At 43.2% G+C, this 21,550-nt stretch overlaps 1 protein-coding gene across 1 annotated transcript in view; it reads left to right on the top strand.

The window, feature by feature from the left end:
• lama5 (laminin, alpha 5) overlaps nucleotides 1–21,550 on the top strand; it is a 262,194-nt gene that overhangs the window by 62,067 nt on the left and 178,577 nt on the right. The window contains exons 3-6 of the mRNA XM_041204512.1: nucleotides 7,296–7,413; nucleotides 18,214–18,332; nucleotides 18,811–18,981; nucleotides 21,184–21,281. Coding sequence (XP_041060446.1) covers nucleotides 7,296–7,413; nucleotides 18,214–18,332; nucleotides 18,811–18,981; nucleotides 21,184–21,281 — 506 coding nt within the window. The remainder of the gene's footprint in view (nucleotides 1–7,295; nucleotides 7,414–18,213; nucleotides 18,333–18,810; nucleotides 18,982–21,183; nucleotides 21,282–21,550) is intronic.

The following is a 21,550-nucleotide window of genomic DNA, read 5'->3' as shown; positions in this document are numbered from 1 at the left end:
AGAGGCTGATTACTTCACAGTTTGGAGTGATTTTGTTTTCTGTCCAGATATGAGGCATCCAAGTCCCCTGACCACAGTGACTAAGAATTCCTTTACATACTTGACCATTGCAGAGGTGTTTCTCTCTGAGTCTCGATTCCTTTGTCAGCAATGAATAGAAATTTGTCGCTTATTTGTGGACATTGGAATTTAATTCATTTTCTTCTGTGAAACTATGGTTTGGTTGGTGTGCCTCTTAACTTTGATTATAATCATTGATTATTGTCCTGGGTGTGTGCAGGCTCATGGTGTGAGGGACCAGGCTCATTTTTATAGACACAAGCTAGAGTTTAACCACCCACTGTGCATTTTCCTTTGAAAACTATGAGGCTCCAAATAGGCAATAAATCTTTTGAAGGAGTTGCATTGGAAACAAGAGTCGAGTTTAACAGTTGCTATTATCCTTTACAATGTTTAAAAAGAAAATCAGGAATGAAAAAACTTGGCTCATTGGCCCCAAACAACATAATAGCCTGGATTTTGTGGTCAGCAGTGGAAGAACAGCTCTCCAGTATATATCTATCCTGTATATATTTCAATAGCTTTTGAGAGGCAGCTTATGGTTGCATGAGATCTCTCTGGAGTGGCGCCCTCTGTGGCAGGGCAGACGGCAGTGTGAGACTTCAACCACAATCAGATTGAAGAATCCCCAGGGTGAACCACAGGGCTGGATTTTCATGTTTGAGACAGGAACCTGGAGAGAGGAAATTTTCCAACCTTGCGATCCCGCCTCCTACCCATGAGTGCCAGCTGGCAGAATTTTCATTTGGCGTAGTTGGAGGCCAGCTGATGCCAAGGCAGCCAGGTTAAAAGTTCTGTCTCCATTTGCAGACACCTTTGGCCCAGTTCTGCAGATCAAGGTGAGGTTCCCCAACTCTCATCCTCACCCCACCTCAGCACCCTCGCCCTTATCCTCACCTCAACTCACCTACAGCCTCCCTCAACCCACTCGCCCATATTCATTGTAAGCACAATGTGAGGGTTCTATGATAACATTAGGAATATTTTGAAAAACTCAAATCTATCAAAACAAACCAACAACACTTGAATATCCACTTATAAAGCTATTACCCTCTGAGCAACTCATAAGTTTGGCAAAATAAACATTACTTGAAATCAACTGTAAATACTAGTAGTCTCTTAAAAGCTCATAAATCTGTCAAAACAAACTTGTATTTCCCTCGATGGCTGTGTCATCAGCCCATGCTGAGCAGAATATATTAGTGGGTTTGGAAGTCAGCCAAGCATTCAGAGATTCCACTGAACAACTGTGTAAACAAAATCTTCTTAGCAGAATCCATGAAAGACTTTGAACAGGCAAAAGCACAGCCATCTGTCAAAGCTTTGAAACAGCTAAACAGATGGCTGAGCTGAACCTCAAGGATAAAATCAAAACAGTAAAAGCTTTTCACACGATCAGATCAGGATTTTGCTATTATAATGGATATTATAGTGGATAATTTATACTCTACTGCATCTGAAGACTTTTCCACTTCCACAGTGCTGTTTGTTACCTCAACAACTTGCCAGCTGGCAGAAGTTAACAACCTGGCATCCACATTATTTAATGGTCACATATCTTTTCAAAACAGGGCCTTATCATCAATCACTGGATTGAAAACCTACTTACCTACTTATCATAATCAAATATTGTAGCTTAACACCTTTTTGTACTTGACTTTCATATGGTTCCTGCCTCCAAACCTTGGTACGCCCGTGATTTAAGACACCTCTGTGCTGATGTGATTCACCAAAACTTGCATCAAAATTGTGGAAGGTCTAAAATACTAACTTCCACAAAGATGTCAGCAATGGCAGGACACCGGTGTACAGGCTTCTGCAACCCCCTCCCCAATCTTAATCCCATGCCAGGGAAAATTGCTGATTGGGTGGAAATTGGGTGGGAATCACGGGTTTGAGTCCCGCTGACCACTTTTAAAGCACACCCACATCAGGATGGGAAAACCCAGCCCACAGAGTCTAACTAAGTGTAAATTAGAAGATTTATTTAATTGTAAAATTATGTACAGAGTGAAATGAAGAGGAGAAAAAAGATTGGATTAAGAAAGAATTGAAAGACAAAAGTTTTAAAAACTTGTTAAAAAATCTAACAGTAATTAAAATCTGAAAGAATGAAATGTCACACTTTTAAAGTAGAATTTTCAGTGCAAGAAACTGACAGGTAGTAAGACTTTTGATTCCATTAAAAGTGCACTGAACCCCTCAATGCACATGTATAACTTTTTTTTCTGGCATGTTTAGTTCGCAACATGTGAACGAGTACCATAAATTCTCCCCCTGAAATGGGTTTCAAAGCAAAGTCTATCAGTGAGGTACTGGCGTAGGGGAACCCAGACAGTGACTCCTTGGTTTCTGTACTTAGCTGCCATATGTGGTCACTAGAACTTGATGTCCGATTTACTCCGTAATAATGATGAGTACTGGTAGCCTGATGTTTTTATTACAAAATCCAGACTATTCATATAACTTATGCTTTTCTTCTCCCCTTCCCTCGGGCATCATTTGTAGATATCTCCAGTGATTAGATTACAAGGGGAGGGTAGGGAGTCCTGTGGATGGCCCCTTCTGCATAGATTCAAACTAGGATCCCAGAAAATCTGCATGGGCAGTAGATTTTTGACCTTCTGTGATCAGATCTTAGAAATTTTCTGGTTGTTGGCTGTTTCTATTGCCATATTTAATCCTATTTGGTTTTTTTTCAAATGGTTTTTAGAATGAACGTCTGCAATGATAATACTGTTTGTCTTCCTTGAAGTACCAAACACTGATCTGAAAATCCGTTCAGAGTGTGGGGTAGGGAGCTGGGGGCTCTGAAAATGTAAAAATGTTTACAAAGGATTCCAGATATGTGATATTTGTTTCTGGCCCACCAACAGAAGAGGTTGTGCAGTGAACCAATCCCAAAGGTGCAACAAAATGACCTTGATTATTTGGCAATGTGGATGGTGGTATTGGGATCAGGTACGTGATGTGATTTAGTGCACAGTAGCACATGTTGGTCATTCAGATGCAAAGGTCAGTGTTCCTAACTTGCAACATGCATACATTTTCCAGTTAATAAGATTAATGGTCATGGAGGCCAGCAATGGGGTTCTGATCTCTACACCTGAATCCCTGAACTATGTTCTGCAGTGGGAGAGTTGAGCTGGTAAAGTGTTGCTGCTACTTGTACCCACTGACCATGAATGGATGGAAACTAGCGCAGATCAGGCATATGGTTATATATTCAGGACTTCCAAGTGCACGGTCTTCAAAACTTCCTCTTCCAAATCTTGAAAGGTGAATAGGAATTGTCTGTTTGCCCATTGCTTTTGAATATTTCTCCAAATTTTGATCTCAAAGTGATAGCAATGCTCATGATGCTGTGTTACTGCTGTGTAAATACAACAACTTAACATGAGGGCTGACACATGATTAAGTGCAGAAATTGAGAAGTTGCCTTCAGAGATGTGTCTCTCTGCTATTGGCTTCATGAAAATGGCATCTTGCTGTCTGGCTCCACATTCAATTAAGCTCCATCGTCGTGACCTCCAAAAGCATTTAGCCACTTCCACCACGCCCCTCCAACCACCATCTTCTCCCACCCGCCCTCCTTTCCCAGATATCCACCCGCTTTCCAGAGCTCATCAGCTTAAAGGAAATGAAGCCCCAAGGTCTAATCTCGGGGCAACTTCTGTCCTTATCATTCAGCCACAATGCTTTGCCCCAGTTTTCCTGTGCTGCTAAATAGGCGCACCCATATTATAAGCCTATATTTTGTTGTTTTGTCTTGAAATAATGGCCAAAATGACAATGGGAACTATTGAGCTAAGAACCAGACATTTCTTTAGTAGAGGAATTATTGCTTCCAGTGGATTAGAAGATCAAAATGTTTAAGGATAAAAAGAGTAAAAGTGAGTTTGCTAATTCTGAGGAAAGTATCATGCATCTGATTTTAGCAGCTTTAAAACTGCCCACTGACAGGTAATAAAGATACTTTGTTCACACTGCCAGATGCTCGCTAATATTCTATTTATACTTGTGCTGGACATTCATGTTTGTTGTGGATTAGGATAATTGGAACTGCTGGTCCAGCACAAACACTGGGGCGTTGTTAGCTCAGTTGAGTTTCTGAGCTGCCTGTGAAGTGGGAGAGCTGCATCAGGTCATGATTAAAAAAAATTGTGATCTTAGCAGATAATCACAGTCCCGAGAGGTGACGGCAAATAGGGAAAAAATCAAAGATGCGATGTTTCCTGCCATCTATCTGAGGCATCCATTCACTCCAAAAATGACTAATAACGTCAAGTCGTGATTGCTACAAGAATTAGAGGGAACAAAAAGTGATGCATTATGTTTTCTCCTCTTATGCTCTTTTCCATGTATTTTCCCCAATTTGATATCCTGGGCAAGATTTATCCCATAATCACCTGAAGTTTGGAGGGGAAAAAAAAGAAACAGTTGGTCATTATGACATTATGACTTGTTGTTTGTGGGAGCTTGCTGTGCACAAATTGGGTGCCATGTTTCCTCCATTACAACAATGACTGTACTTCAAAAGCACCTTCGGCGGTATTTAATGGAAGTGAAGGGGGTCTTGTCCACCAGCTGGAGAGCGCCGAGAGTCGTGTGTTGCATCTTTTGGAGAAGGCTTGCTGCATTAAGTGCCAATCAGTGCTAACTAGATAACAATGGGCCTTCTACTCTAGAAAGGACATTAAAACCATAGAAATTATACAGTGTAAATTCACAAGGATGATTCCAGGGATAGAAAACCATATTTATGAGGAGAGCCTCGAGATTCTGGGGCTATTTCAATTAGAGCAGGGAAGCCAAATAGGAGACATAATTTTTTTTTAAGTTATGGAGGATTTTGATAAAGTGGGGAAAGGGCAAGATTATTTCCTTGGGTTGAAGAGACAGTGACGATCTGTCATCAATTTTAAATCATTACTAAAAGATGAGGACAGAGAATGAGAGAAGTTTCTTTACACACGGAATTGTTACTGCATGTAATGTTTTACTATATAGGGAGTAGATGAGACAGAGACAATTGAATCTTTTTAAGTTGGATATTCGAAGCAAAGTAAGGTAAAGAGGCTGTGGTGGGTGGGGGGGAGGTGCAAGGTAGTGTAAGGAATTTCAAATTGCTCTAACAAACAGGCAACACAGGTATGATGGGCTGAGTGGTGTCCACCTGATCTGTAAACAGCCATGCTTCTGAGTAAAAAGTTTAAAGAATGGTAGCGAATGGAGTGGAGTTTGTATCTGGGGAAGTAGTGGGTATTGTAGGGCATTGATAGAATGTAGAATTGGACAAAGGGTCATTGTTTGAAAGAAGTATAACTGAAGATTAGATTTAACTGGGGGAATGGATTTGCAGTAACAGTGATATAGCAGAATTTAAAGAGGCAGAGGGTAGGAGAAGTTTAGAATAGCAATATTAACATTGTGAAGGAACTGAAAATTGCAATCCAGATTCAAATTCTGTAGAGTGCAAAAAAAATGGAAGAGAGCGCAGAGTAAGAATTTTGTTAAAATAATGATCCAGACATGAGAATATGTTGTGAAATAAGAATCGCATGTGCTTCTCAAAAACTAGATGAGAGCAATGAATATTATTGATTGCAGATTGAAGTACCTTTCCATCGTTCAGTACAGGAAGTGAATAAAGAAAAAAGGTGAAAATTTAGAGAGAAATTATTTTTGTCAAAGGCACATTACCCTTTGTAAGGAGTTATGTTATCTAGAAAGGTGAAAAATCATTAGTTATTCATAAAATGTAGTTGACTGAAAAGATTGTTTTCTGCCTAATCTACCCCATTTTCCAGAAATAACTCCCTACTCCTTGTCTCTGACTGTTCCTTGTGATGGAGAGAGCCATATGGTGCTGCAGAGAGGGCTGAGGTAGACGAAAGGCAGTATAGGCTGGGAGAAAGGCTGGAATGGCCAGAATAAACTCGGAGAGAGCAGAGGAAAGGAACTAACAGACCCACGGAGAGAGGGCAGGCCTGAATTGAGAAGAGAGAAGGAAATAAGTAGAGGGGAAGCAATGGGGAAGCAACACTGATTTTCCAAATGATACACTTTTCATTAAAAAAGAGAAATTTGGGCTCTGATAGGTTCAGTGGATTAGTGCAGTACCTGGGGATGGTGTTAAGCTAAACAAATCAGAAAAGGCCCAGAAATCTGGTTTGTGCAGCCTGAATTAAACACAACTGGGAAAACTGTGGGAACACAATAACTAGTTGCCCTTTGACTAGGGAAATAAATAAATAAGATAAATTTGCAATGCTAATTTTTTTTGTCAATCCCTAAGTATGCAGATATGGGTGTCAGGTGACAACACAATCTAAGCCAGGGGTCAGCAACTTTAATGTCAAGAAGAGCCAATTTTAAAAATTTAATCAAAAATGCAGTATCTTAAGAGCCACAACACTTATTCAAATATAAAAAATAATGAAACACAAGACAGGAGACACAATATGCTTGCTTTTCTGTTTTAACTTCTGTTTGTTTCCAGTTTTTGCCTTTTTAAATTAGAAACTATTTTCTAAAAAATCGATAATGAGAAAAAAAATGTGTTTGGCCAATCAAGGTTGGGAGCCGCAGACGAATCTTTCATGAGCCACGGGTTGTAGACCCCTGCTCTAGGCTGACGCAAGAAGAATGGCCATTTAGACAGGTTACAGAAGGCTTGCTGGTGCTGTGGAACTGTGCCAAGAAGAAGCCATTGTCTTCAGGAAAAGATGATATAAAAGTGAAGTAGCATAAAGGATCGCTTAGACCATGTGGGGTTATGCATATTATAGCTAATTTTCTGTAGTTAATGTGCAGAGCATTTCATGTCCTTGTTTGGCTGCCTCTTTGAGTTGCCTCTTTTCACCTTTGGCAACTGGGGTGTCAATCTGATGGAACATATCAGATGCTGCCCAGTTTTCATCTCATTCATCCAGTTAAGTCTGGGAGTGCTCCAGAATGCATCAGAATTCTGGGTTTTAAGTCTGCTTACATTTTCAACTTGGCTAGCACATGCCTTTTAATGGGTTTTGTACCTGGGCCCATGGAGATGGAAATGAGAAATTTCAGCAAACTGAATCCAGTGGGGAAACATCAGTGCATGTTCACAAGAAGATCGACACTATCATCTTGTCAACTTGTATAAACATGGTAACAGCGTAATTATGACCTAGACAGGTTTTTGACAATACCGAGTATATTCTAAAGTTATTAATAAATGATCTTGTCTTTCACAGCTTTTCCATGTGGCTTACGTGCTCATCAAGTTTGCAAATTCTCCACGGCCAGATCTTTGGGTTCTTGAGCGATCTACAGACTTTGGAGAAAGCTACCTCCCTTGGCAGTACTTTGCCTGTAAGTATAACCCCAGACTGTGTGGAGAAAGGCTTGTTATCTATTGTATAGTTTAAGTAGACCTGGTGTACACTGCCACCCCAAAATATCTTTCAGAAATTGCACCAGCACACACTATATAGTAAGTAGTACACTCTTAAGGTCAGTGTTCTGCTCCCTGATGGCTCTACACACTGCCTCTTTGTTCACTATTCATTAGCTTTGTGGATGTTTTATATCACGTATGTTGGGGTAGAAATTGCTGTACATTGTGCCCATTTCTCTGGAATAAAACAAGTACAAAGCATACCAATTCAGCAATGAGGTGGCCCAGCCCAATCGACTCAGGAACTGGTACCAGCACTAAATACATGGGGCCAATTCTATTTTGTTAGGCGTCCCAAGTACCTAAAACAGATGGTAGACCTTTAAATATGTGAAGTAATGGCTTGGCGTCTACTGAAGGACCCCTCTTTCTGAGTTAATAAAACTTTTGTGTATTTTACTATTCCGTGGGTTTTTCCTTCTCCATGTTGTGACTAGTATCAAGGTAGCACAGCCTAAATTCCTCATTCATCTCTTGCACTACCCACTGAATACTATAATAAGGAATGGGGGCAGGCTAGAGAGAAGAAAGAGATTGTATTTGTTTATAAATGTCTTGTAGCAATTTCTCACGGATAGACAACAGTATAAATCAGGTACAAATCCATTCCAGCCAGAAGAGTAGATGTATGCTGGACCAAATGAAAGAGCAGGCCCAAATGAAACATACAAGTCTTTTTTTTAAATCAACATGTTACCTCTGACTAGGCCAATGCCATGGCCAGCCCTTGCTTGTTTTTTATTCATCATGCATGGCTTCTTAAATTGGGGATCCAGTTGATCATTAATGCAACATACACCTTCTAAACCATGGCACTGATTTTCATCAGAGCATCTTTTTAGGCAGGATCAGGGACTTTAGTGAGACAAAAATCATTATATAAAACCTAACCACTGACTTCTTTCCCACTGCAGTTTTTGAGTCTTGAAATAGGTGCCCGGGGCTCTATTTGGACATCAAGATGGGACTCTGATTTAAAAATATTAATGAGGTATCCACCTGTTGCCAAAAATGGGTAAACTGCCACTTTTATGTTGCTGAAGCAATGTTAAACTGTTATACATATAGCCTTAGTTTGCCTAAACAAAAATGTTATCACTCAAAAATAATACTTACCAAATGATGTGAAGTGGGCCTTTGAGTCTCACTGGAGCACCTTACTTATAATACAGCGCTGCCTGCAAATTTACAAATGTAACATCATATTTCTGATCTTCTCAATCGGGTAATAGCTGCACTAGGATTTATAGAATGCATTTGTGATCAGTGGACTGTGGATAATCTTGTCCGTGTGCCGAGTTGCGAAATAAATTGGGAAAAAAAAAGTCTGAGTTATATAGCATTAATTTGTGAACATTAGTTTTTTTTTTTGACAGTTCTATGCTCCTAAACCATCAGTCATTTTGTAAAACTCCTCACTTGTACAAACCTGCATAATGTGAGCCAACAAATATTTCCTGTATCAAGAACAAGCGTAATGTAATAGGAAATTATGCTTTAAGTTGTTTTTCTCATTTTCTGAGATAAGTTTGCTGTTCCTTGCAGCCCCCACCCCTCAAAACCCAGGGGAGGTGACTGGGCTCTGAATTTGCAATCACTGAAGCTAGTGAGATTTAAGCATATTATTCCTCACCTCCGCTACGTACATTCCTGTGAAACAGATCAGAAGTAATATGCAGCTGCCCCTGAGGGAAAGCCTTACTTTGTGTAGTGAAATCACTAACAATCGCATTCTCTTTTGAATGCAGTTTACGTCATTGCGCATAGTGACCACAGCATTTCTCTACTGCCCAACCCCCGAAGATGCCTTTATTCCTGTGTTGCTTTGCTTGTGCATGAATGCCAAGAGGCAATTTGTGTTGGAACGGAAGCTTTAATTTGCAGATGACTGATGCTAATTGCTTGTGTTTTATTTTACTCTTTTATATGAATATTGCCGTAGTGGCATGTTGTATGCAAGGACCCAGCGCCAGGCTGCTTCCAGATATAAAGGCCAGCCTGAAGCAGTTGTACACAATTGGACTTGAAGGAAGTGGAAGCAAATAAGGTTTACAAAAAGCAAAGGAGCAAAGCAAAGCATTTTAGGGGAGGCGGTGGCAGAGTGGTATTGTCAGTGGACTAGTATTCCAGAGTAAAATTTGAATTCAGTAAAAATCAGGAATTAAAAGCCTGATGACCATGAAACCATTGCCAATTGTCATAAAAACCCATCTGGTTCACTAATGTCCTTTGGGGAAGGAAATCTGCCACCCTTACCTGGTCTGGCCTACATGTGACTCCACACCCACAGCAATATGGTTGATTCTTAAATGCCCTCTGAACAAGGGTAATTAGGGATGAGCAATAAATGCTGGCCTAAGCAATGCTGCCCACATCCATGAATGAATAAAAGAAAAGATTTAAGCTGTTGTTTTTATTATTCATTCACGCTATGTGGATGTCACTGGCAAGGCCAGCACTTAATGCCCATCCCCTATACGACTGTATAGTGGCTTGCTAGGCCATTTCAGAGGACAGGTAAGAGTCAGACATATTGCTGTGGGGCTGGAGTCACACACAAATCAAACTTGTTAAGGGCAGCAGATATCTTAAAGGACATGCGAACCAAGTGGGTTTTTATGACAATCCTGTAGTTTCCTGGCCACCATTCCTGATACTAACTAGCTTTTTGTTCCAGGTTTATTTGATAAACAGAAATTTCATTGAGAGAAGTTTTGATTTTTCTCCTGATTGCTAAATACTATATTTGACTCTGAAAGAAAAACAGAAAATGCTCAGCTTTTGAATGATGATAGATTTTTTTTCTCCAATCTTTTTGTTCTTTCAAACGCTGATTGATCTGCAAAGTTTTTTTCAGCATTGATCAAGCTTCCCCTTGAATATTTGACATTGGTTTTAATTTTTGAGGTTGTAATACAGTTGATACATCATGCCAAGGACAAAGCAATTACAGTGTGGAACATATTGGGCGGCATTGTCTGTGCCCGCTGGTGTTGGGCGTATTCGGTGGCATGAGTGGACAATATGGCGAGAAGGCCAAAAATCGGTTTCACGACGCCATGGAACCAGTTTGCGCTTGTCTGCGCAGCCCGTCAATGGCAGGCCACGTTCCCCGTCATCAGGCGTCAGGAACCTCATTGTAATGCAGCAGGTTATCATTATAAGGCCAGCCCACCAGAGTTGTTTCCCCGCCCCCTGGTGGGATTGTTAGCAGGAAATCAGTCCAGTGCGGAACATGTCTTGACAACTGTGACGTGTAGAAGTCAGGACTTACCGCCAGGGCCTTGCTCACATCGTGGACATCTGAGGAGCAGAAGATGCTCAATAGCAATGGCACATTGGAGGAATGTCCATGGCATGCTGGGTGGATTCTCATGGACCTGGCTCTGCTGCGAAGCAGCTCACCGAAGTTGGAAAGTCACCATTAATGTTCACAATGGATGATGGTCAAGGGGGTGGGAGAGGAAGGCCTAGGATCAGCTGGGAGAGGAAGAGATGTCAGGGTGTGAGGTTGGGAGGGAGAGAAATGAAGGTGTTGGAGGGGGTTGAGGTTGGGAGGGGGGGAATGAAGATGTCGAGGGTGAGGCTGGGAGGGGGGATTGAAGATGTCGAGGGTGAGGTTGGGAGGGTGGAGAGAGAGGGTAAAGGGGGAGAAGTTGGCAACTGGGAAGGTAGGTGTAAGGGATGCTGGAAGGTGTAAGGGAGGGAGCCCAGAGAGGGGAGGGAGCCCAGAGAGGGGCGGGAGGAGTGCGGAGAGGGTAGGGAATAAGGATGGAGGAAGGAGTCGTGAAGGGGGAAGGAGTAAAGCTGGAGGAAGAAGAGGGTGTCTGAGGGATTCTTGAAGAGGACAGGAGTAAGGGTGGAGGAAGAGGTAGCTGGAGGAAGGAGTTTGGGGGGTGGTGAAGGACTAAGGGTGGTGGAAGAAGTAAGGTTGCCCGAAGGAGTCAGTGTTAGAGTTAGATTAAGCTGCGGGAGGGGGGGGATCCAAAGGGGGCAAGGAGTTCCAGGGGGAAGGGGGGAATGAGTCCATGACTGCTCCCTGGGGAGCGAACTGAGGGTGGGTGTGGTTTGATGAACGTTGAGAATAATCAACGGCAGAGTGAAGTGGGAGAGTGAGGGTTCAGTGGCACTGGTAGGAGAGATGGTGAGGGTGGTTGGTGGGGGCTCGCTGGCAGACATGGACCCTGGGGGTGGGAAGGAGGAGGTCAGGAGGTGAATGTGGATGGGGGTGGGATTTTCGGGAGGGAAGGGAAGGTGCACATTCACCTGGACATCCCTGAGAAAAGGTTCATGGTTAGTAGGTCATGGAGGGGAGGTGGAAGGTGATGCCAGGGGGGTCAACTGGGTGACTGGGGCAGGGGAAAAGATGATGGAGCTGACAAAAAAGTGAATCCAGACCATGCTATGTAGATCGAAAGTGAAATGGCAGTGGTAGTGAGCGAGATCAGGTGCTGCATGGGAGTGTGATCAGTGGGTGGGTGGAGATTCAGCTCAGCTCAGATGGACAGCTGAAAGTGAACCCCAGCAGGGAGCGTTGAAAATGCTCAGGACATTGAGGTGAGCTTGATGCATGAAGGATCCTTGTGCGTGGGAGAGTGCTTGCACAAGGCCCTGAAAGGCCCTGCCACACACACTCACTTCTCCCACCAGCATTACTGGTTGGCCAGCGGCACCCTCTGCGGTGACAGGGGACGAGATTGAGGGGCTCACAGGCAAAGAGGACTCAGAGGGAGAGGACAGCCTCTGAGATTCCTGAGGGGATGACTGAGGGGTGTCCAGCTGCTGCTGCCCCTCCCTTCAGGTGCCGGGAGCCTCGACCTGACTCCTTGAGGGGAAGGAGCACCTGGAGGGTCGTCAAAGTGCCCCGTTTCCCCTTCGCGTTGTCACTGCAAAAACTCACCCATGGCTCCCGTGAAGGAGTGCAGGTCTGCATGCATCTCCGCATTCTGCTTGACCAGGATCTCCATGTCGTCTGCCATCCTCCCCGTGGGGACCTCTATGTGCACACGTGGGCACATTTCATCAGAGAGCAGGCGGATGCACTCCTCCAACTCACGAGCCACTCTGTTGAGGGCTTCCAACAGCTCTGCGTGATGTTCCCATGCCTTCTGCTGACTCTCCAGGATGAGTTGGAAGGCCAAATCCAGAGGCTCGGTTATCTGACTTGGACCTCACTGGTGCCTGATCCCCGAGGACTCCCTGGGAGTCCTCCGAGTACCGGGGAGCTCGCACAAACCTGCCTCCTGCTGCTGCAGGCGTGTGTTGGTGCGGTGACCACCAGATGGTGAACCCGAGCCTGGTCGAGATCCAGGTCCCACCAAAGTGCATTTCTCTGCGCTGGTGCAGGGTGTGGCTAAGTGCTGTGATGGGCTTTCCAGGCTACATATTTCCAGCTCTTCACTGGAGAAGGAGCCCTCTTTGTTGGAGGTAAGGACCTGGATGAAGCTGAGGGACTGGCAGGCTGTAGAATTTGGGTCATTAAGTATATTCAAGGTGGAGATAGACAGATTTTTAATCTGTAAAGGAATTGAGGGTTATGGGGAAAAGGCAGGAAAGTGCAGTTGAGGATTACAGATCAGCCATGATCTCATTGGATGGTGGAGCAGACTTGACGGTCTAAATGACCTACTCCTGCTCCTATGTCTTATGGTCTTATGTGCTTTGTGGTATGGTGTGATCGATTATCCTGTTCACAGGGCTCTCTTAGATGTCCTAAATAGTCCTCTTTTATATAAAGTCTGAGCCACACAGTGGAAGAGCAAATGCATTCTTTGCTCTCCCAGCAGCTGTTACTATAATACTGATATGTCATCTTTTGCTTTATAATGTTCATGTGAAGGTGCCTTGGCTGTTTTAATACATTAAGGGTGCTACATAAATATAAATTGTTGTTGTATAATACTATTATGTCATAAGCTGTATTGTTTCTGACTTCCAATGTTAGAACATCTTAAATACCGTCTTAATAAGGCATATTTTGCACGGTCTCACAGCCAGGGATTTCTGTGTTTTTTTTTCTTTGAGAAGTCAGAGAAAGAAAGAATTTCTTGCATAGAAGATTAGAAATTTAAACTGTATTTCAGATAAAATAGAGAAGGGTTGCTTTGCATGCCTGTCTTATCCTCCCTCAGATTTTGTCCTGGCTGAGCAATTTCTCTAAAGGTGTTGAACCTCGCAGCAAGTATTGCACTCCTATCAGCTGTTGCTCTGCTTCACTCCTCCAGCACTGAGATAATCAAATGGCAACTTTCCCTTCTAACTTAGGCTGCAGCCGTGGCTGATTTTAAAATTACAGGCTGCCCAGCAGTATAGGTAGAGGGCTGAGTCTTAAGATCAGCAGCAGGAGAGGGGGAGCATTACCAAGCAAGAAAGGAATCTATTAATTGAAATGAGAAGGAACAGAGGAAACCATACTTGTGGGTGTCGGCTGACATGAAGGTGAAGTCGTCGCCAGTTTGGAAATGTTATCTTAAGCTTTTCATTCTTGGGGAGGAAATCAATTTTTTTGTGGGGAGGGGGGTCACTTGATACACGGGTGTCTTATGACAAAGTCAGATGACTCTTGACATGTTCTGTGGGCCCACACAGCTCTGGGAGTGTATTTGACAACACTCAACATGAGAAATCTGTAGCATTTTAAACATTGAGAGACAACCTTTTAAATACAGCATAATGCACAAAAGGGAAAAAAGATCTACTTGTTGGGGTGCTTATTTTAAACTGCTGTCCCGTTATCCAACACTGAAAATTGGTGGTGTTCACAGTGTTATGCAGTTAGTAGCTTGTGCTAACTTCAGATGTTTTATATGTGCTGGTAAATGTCTTTTTTTAAAAATTTGCACTTGTCCCATCTAAAACAAACCACATCTTTATCAGTGACTCAATAGTGCATCTGGGAAGCTGGGGCTGTTCCCCTTAGAGAAAAGAAGGTTGAGAGGAGATTTGATAGGGATTTTCAAAATCAGGAGGGGTCTGGACAGATTAGATAGGGAGAAACTGTTGCCAATGGCAGATGGGTCAAGGGCTCAGAGGGCACCAAGTTAAGATGAAATTAAAAATGAAAAATGCCAGGAAAACTCAGCAGGTCTGGCAGCATCTGTGGAGCGAGGAACAGAGTTAAAGTTTCGAGTCCGTGTGACTCTTCTTCAGAGCCTCCACAGTATTTTGCTTTCACCATTTCAATTTAAGATGGTTAGAGTGAAACCAGCTGAGTTGCTCTTGCAGAGAAACGGCATGGACAAGATGAGAGGAATGGCCTCCTCCAATCATTCTAACTGCATGAGTAATGCAGGTTCAGCATGGCCCAGCCTTGCAGAGGAGGCTTTCAACAACTAGTTTGGAAGAATGTTAATTAGAACGAATTGGAATAAGTAAAAATGTAATCTGTGTAGCTGGGTTCAGCCCAGTTATCTCTGTTTCTCGAGAGGGTAGCATTCCCACTTCTCTGCATTCATAGGCCAGAATTTTACGTTGAATAAGTGAGCACGTGCCCGACCAGAAATGACATGAAATAACGCGAGAAGACATTGGGCACGTGTCCTGACGTCTTTGCTCTCACGCACAACATTATGATCGGTGAGCGCATGCAGGAGTCGGAAGTGCACCCACCGACAATTAAACGGGCAGTTAAGACCATTAGCAACCCAATTGATCCGAATTTTACGTTGCCCCCACGATTTAGCGCTCATTGCACGGGCCATACAGGCAGGTGGCCAATCCATGTTTTCTCATTTTTCACCCAAGGGTTGGATAAGAGAGGACCGGCACATTGGCTATGAGAGTTGTGAGGAGTTCAGGTGAAAGTTTGCTGTTGCTTTAGCGCTGAAATTTCATAACTTTTCCCATGGCTTCTGCTGAAGTATTTGCTTTGTTAGCTTTGTTTTGAGGACTCTTGTTTTGTCAACTCTCTTGGAGGATTTCCGCCAAGCGCAGCCTTCAGTCCATGAGACAGTGCCATCTGCAACTCAGCAGATGGGGATTCTTTACTCGGTTGGTGGGAGCTCCTGGGAAGAGGAACAGAGGGTTAGAAGGGAGAGGAGGCCAGGTGTCCACAGACAAGAGCCTCGGGGTGGTTGAGAGGGCCATTGGTCTGCTGAAGGTGAGGGTCCACTGCCTGGACTGGTCAGGGTGTGTGCTTCAATATCCTCCAGGGTGCCTGTTGCTTATTGTCATTGTATGCTGCTTTCTGCACAAGCTGGCACTGGCAAGGGGGGACCCATTTGAGGATGAGGATATCGAGGCTGTTCCACAGGCCTCAGAGAATGACTCTACTGATGGACCTGATGAGGAACTAGGGCAGGCACAGGGTGAGGACTTGAAGGCTGACTTGACGAACCTTCAGGGAGGCCTTGATTTAATGCACCTTTCAGCTGCCAAGGCATGCCTTCAATCTCATGGCAAGGGCACCGCCACCTTACTATACATTTCTGAGGAGGTAATTCCATGACCCCAATGTTGCTTCACAACCTCTGTAATAAAGTTTGCTGTCCCTGCTGTCTATCATAAGGCACTGATGAGCCCTGCACCTATGTAAAACATGAAGGACAGTCAGGGCGTTGAAACAAAATCTAGGTTTATATTTTTTCCAGAGTTGAAAAAAAGGAATGTAACACAATTTTGTTGCTACTGTCACACAAAAACAATACATAATACCAATGAAATGAAAGAATGACACCCGTGAAAGCCCTATCCTGTGCTCACGGTGTCTTAAACTTATACTTGTGAGTGCTGTATCTTGGGCAGGTGAGACTATGGATAACTGCATCATGGCAGCATCGTGATTGCTGGATTACTGGGGACTCTGGCTTAGAAGTTCTCATTTGAGATGAGACAACCTTAAATTGGTTGCACTCTGTGCCAGCCTTGCATCTGCCCACTGGACTCTTGCCTTCCACCAACACTCCTCACCACAACCTGAGGATCTTGCTCTTCAAGGGCACTCTAGCTCGAGGGTGTCATTCTCAGATTTGATCAGTATGAACAGGTTGGCCACCCCAGCACCCATTTGTCTGTGCTGCACAGCATTATGCCTTCCCTTCTGCTTGGAACAGAATGCATTAATTAGTCCACCCTCTACCTTCAATGCCATACCAACCTCGCTCCAGCACACCTTCCCTTGCCACACCCCCAGCCCCCTGGAGGACCAGGATAAGAAACCCATCAGATTTGCACATCTCTCCCCCCCCCCACCCCCCATGCCCCCAAGGCTAGCAGCCACACCTCCCAGCCTTGGCCGGCCCTAGTGAATGTGCCTTTTGTCACTCTGATCCTTACACACTGAGAACATGAAGAATGGCCACCCTTCACGACATCTCCAAACCAGTACCATGCCAACTCGGTATTCACCCTTGCCAAGCGCAGAAGATCATGAAACTGCTCGCGGCATTGGATCCAGAAGCGAATGACTATATCATACGTGCTGACCTGGCTGCCACCTCCTTTGGCTGGTGTGGTGGCCTCCTGCTATCGTGTGCCATTAGAATGACACTGTCTGCCTCCTTTAGAGTGAGGAGGCACTTGTCTGAGAACTGGAGGGGCATGGTGCCCACCGGCATTGCCCTCCTGCCTTGCATGCCCAGGGGGTGCTGAGGCCATAACTCCTGCAAATTCCAAATGTCTTTTCAATGCAGCTCCCTGAGGCTCCTGGCAGCCTTCAGGAGCTGCCTTTCCTGCTTTTAAATTCCCTGCCTGGTGCCCATTGGACCCGGCTCCCACCTCTGCCATCAGCACATTGCCAATGTCCGGCTGCAAATTGCAGCCACTTCTGGGCCTGCCAATCAAGCAACGTGCCTGAAAGTGCAGAATTCGGGCCATAATGTAAATGTACACGGAATCAATCTCATTGTAGGCTCACGAATTTGTGGGTTTATAAACAATATATGCAGGGAGCCAGTGCCATGTTTTTCTACCCTGAGTTTCTATTATACAACAGATAAATGGAGATCTATTCCCAAATGACGAGAATGTGGCAGATAAAAATTACTCTCCCTAAAGGATTTCTTAGCCTGCCTGGTGCGTTGAGGGCTTCACCACAGTGATGTTCCTGAGATGGGAACTTAGTAGTAGTTTTGTTTATTTATCCTTTCATAGGATGCGAGCATCACTGGCTAGGCCAGCATTTATTGTCTGTCCCTAGTGCCCTCGAGAAAGTGATGGTGAGCTGCCTTCTTGAACTAGTCCTTGTGGTGTAGGTGCTGTTAAGAAGGGAATTCAAGAAGCTCACAGTGCTGTTAGGAAGGGAATTCAAGAATTTTGACCCAGCAACAGTGAAGGAATGGGTAATAATGGGTACAAGTTCACATTCCACCATCCTTCAATGTGTGAACACGGCAATTATTCCAGGATGTATGCATGCCCAAAGATACTTTGCTTTCATCAAAGGGAGAGGTGGTTTCCATGATACAGATATAAAACCAACCAATCCTTCTCTTAACTCAAACTCTCTCCGTTTCTTAAACAGGTGGAGCATTTGTCTTATGTTTGTAATCTCTTCATTATTTTTACCTGCAAGACTTCTTTCCAGTTTGTTGAAAATGGATGCCAGTTTGGGAATTCTTCACCATATTTTACTGACTTGCTCAATTTATTTACCATTTAGGGTCTGCTTTATGAATTAGGTGATCAACGTTGTAATAACTATTAAATTTACTTTTCTTAAACATATAACAAACTTTCCATCCACCTACATTTGGTATAATTGCCTTTTTGTTCTTCAGCTTCCAAAAGAGACTGCATTGAGAAATTTGGACCAAAGTCTGTGGAGCGCATTATAAAGGATGATGATGCTATCTGTACCACTGAGTATTCGCGTATTGTGCCTCTGGAAAATGGAGAGGTAAGTGTAAAATAATTACAAGTCACAGAATTTATATTTTACTGTTCTGAGGTTCAAATATTTCACATTCTCCATTCACTAAGTATATGTTACAAGGTTTCATACAGCTTTTAGTTTAGGTTGTATTGCAGAATATTTATTTAAGACATTTTTAAGTTGTAACGGTCTCCAGCTGGGAAAGATTGGATTGGATAGTTGAATACCCTATAATGGACCCTGGTAGTTAGAAGTGTTTCAAACAAGGAGGCTGATCAGGTGTCAAAGTGAGTTTTTAAGCAGAATGTATATTAATAGTCACTTGGTACTACAGAGCTTGAGTGTTGCTGAATATATATTATTTTGCCCAAGTTGGTATATTATTTGAGTTACCCCAATGAATGTCTCACCATAATTTATAGGTGCTGAAGATGTATTGAATAAGTGGTGACATTAAACTTTGCCATGCTGGTTAACTAGCTTCCCTGGATTCCAATCTTAGATTGTGGTTTCCTTGGTAAATGGACGACCAGGAGCCATGAATTTCTCCTATTCTCCTGTCCTTCGTGACTTCACCAAAGCTACCAATATCCGACTGCGGTTCCTCCGAACAAACACTCTGCTGGGACATTTGATGGGCAAGGCTTTGCGGGACCCCACGGTCACACGACGGGTAAGCGCTGACTGTATATCTGACCGTGTTTAATGTGGATACACATGCCTTGAAAATATCTGTAGTCCCGATAGCTGAGGTAGTATCTCCGTCTCTGAATTACAAGTTGAGGTAGCCAATCTCGACTAGAATGTCAGTAGGGAAGAGGTGCAAAGTTCTCAAGAGCTTAAATAGGAGCAGGAGCATGCCAATCAGTCTCTTGAGCGTGCTCTGTCATTCAATAAGATCATTGCTGATCTGATCATGCCCTGAGCTCCACTTTCTCATCTACCCTCCATAACCTTTGACTCCCTTGTAGATCAAAACTCTGCCTAACTCAGCCCTGAATATTTTCAGTGACCCAGCCTCCACTGCACTTTGGAGTAGAGAATTCCAAAGATTAATGATCCCCTGGGAGAAGAAATTCCTCCTCATCTCCATCTTAAATGGGAGACCCCTTATTCTGAAACTCTGTCCCTGAGTTCTAGATTCCTCCATGAGGGGAAACGCCCTCTCAGCATCAACCATTCAAGCCCCCTTAGAATGTTATGTTTCAATAAGATCATCTCTCTAAACTCCAATATGAGTATAGTCCCAACCCACACAACCTTATTCTTTCTTTTGATTGACACAGTGACAGCTCATTACTGGATGGTATATGTGAACATGCTGTGCGAGGACAATACAGGCTGCTCAGTGATGTCAAGCACTGTTAGATGGTCTGCTAGCACTCAGTGTTAAAGCTCATACTTGGAAAAATGGCCTGTTGGGCAAAATATCGATCAAAGTCATCCCGTTGAGAGAATCCATTTCTCCAGTGGGAGGGAAGAAAATTGAATATATTTTAAAATCCTGTATGCTGAATTGGGCATACTTCACTTTTGCTTTGTTCAGTTTTGCTTCCTGTGTGCGCAATAGTATTCCCATCAGCCCCTCATCACCTCTATGTAGTTCAGCTTGTTGGGTTCTATACATGTTTCTCAATAATATTGCTCAATGTAATTACAATGTATTTGTTTTAGAGTTATGGTTTATAGATTTACAGCTCACAGGTGCTGTATAAATTCTAAGTTGAACAGAACTAAACTTACCAAGATATTACCATTCCTCGCTGAGAATCCCATCAACTGGCCATAGTGGTATTATGTGGTAATCTTCATCCCACTGAGTTATTACTGCTTGTTCTTCTTTATGGATGTGAGAACCTGCATAAAGATTTTCAATATTTATAATAAGGGTATTCCTTACATAGAGTGTTGAAATTTTTGAGCAATTTCATCTCATAAATGGTGTATTTCCATGTTATCCTAATAATTGAACCAGACAGTTTGCAACTTTGGCATCATGTTTGATGCCAAGATGAGCTTCTGTCCATATATCCTCTGAGACTACTTATTTCCACTTCCATACCTTCATTCGACTCCATTCCAGCCTCAGCTGACCTGCTGCTGCAATCCCCATCCATGGCTTTGTCACCTAGACTTTAGTCCAAAGTACTCCTGGCCAACTTCCAGGATTCTATCCTTTGTCAATGTGAGGTCATCTAGAACGCTGCTGCCCATGTCCTTGCTCATACTAAGTCCCGTTCACCTATCACCAGTGTGCTTGCTGACCTACATTGCCCCTGGTTCAGTAAAACTGCAATTTAAAAAAAAATCCTATCCTTGTTTTCAATTCCCTCTATGGCCTTACTCCTTCCCTATCTCTGTGATATCCTACAGCCCCTTGAGATAACTTGTGTCCATCTAATTGTGTCCTCTTGAGCATCCTTGATTTTAATTGGTCCACTATTAGAGGCCATGTCTTCAACTGCCGAGGACCTAAGCTCTGAAATTCCCTCCCTAAACCTCCCCGCCTCTCTAATGCACTATCTTCCTATAAGACCTTCGTTAAAAGCTACTTAGTTGACCAAAAGTTATGTATCTCACAGTTAAATTTTATTTATAATGCTGCTGTGAAGTGCCTTGGGACATTTCATTTTGTTAATGGCGCTATATAAACACAAGTTATTGTCATTATGATTGATCCCTGGTCTGTTATTAAAAAGACACTCGTTGGAAACGTGATCCTCCCCTGTCAACTAAACAAGTGATTTTAATGCACTGTAGTCTCTGTGTTTGTAAATCCAGATGTATTTGCCAGGAGCCAAACAATCTTTTCCTTAATGTAAAATACTGTGATAAAATATATAATCTCTAAACTGAAGATGCTCTTTATTTCCAGTATTACTACAGTATCAAGGATATCAGTATAGGTGGACGTTGTGTGTGTAATGGTCATGCAGATGTTTGTGATGCAAAGGACCCATCTAATCCATACCGGTGAGTATTGCATCATGTGCTCTACCAGTCTAGTGAGCTGGAGCGTCAACTAATAATTGATAGTTTAAAATGGGATGCTATTTTTATGAATATTTTCGGAGCTAATTTTATTCAGGACAAAAGAGGGTTTTCCTTTTATTCAAGTGTTAAATGTACTAATACAGTTAAGCATAGGACGAGGCTTTCCCCCCGTTGTCCTCCAGTTTGCCAGTACATTGTTTTAAATAGTCATTTGCAAGTGTAGTCAGTATTATTTTAAACTATGGCAG

Source organism: Carcharodon carcharias, chromosome 14, assembly GCF_017639515.1.
Source record: "Carcharodon carcharias isolate sCarCar2 chromosome 14, sCarCar2.pri, whole genome shotgun sequence".
NCBI classification, from domain to species: Eukaryota; Metazoa; Chordata; class Chondrichthyes; order Lamniformes; family Lamnidae; genus Carcharodon; species Carcharodon carcharias.
This window is presented reverse-complemented; position numbering and strand designations above follow the sequence as displayed.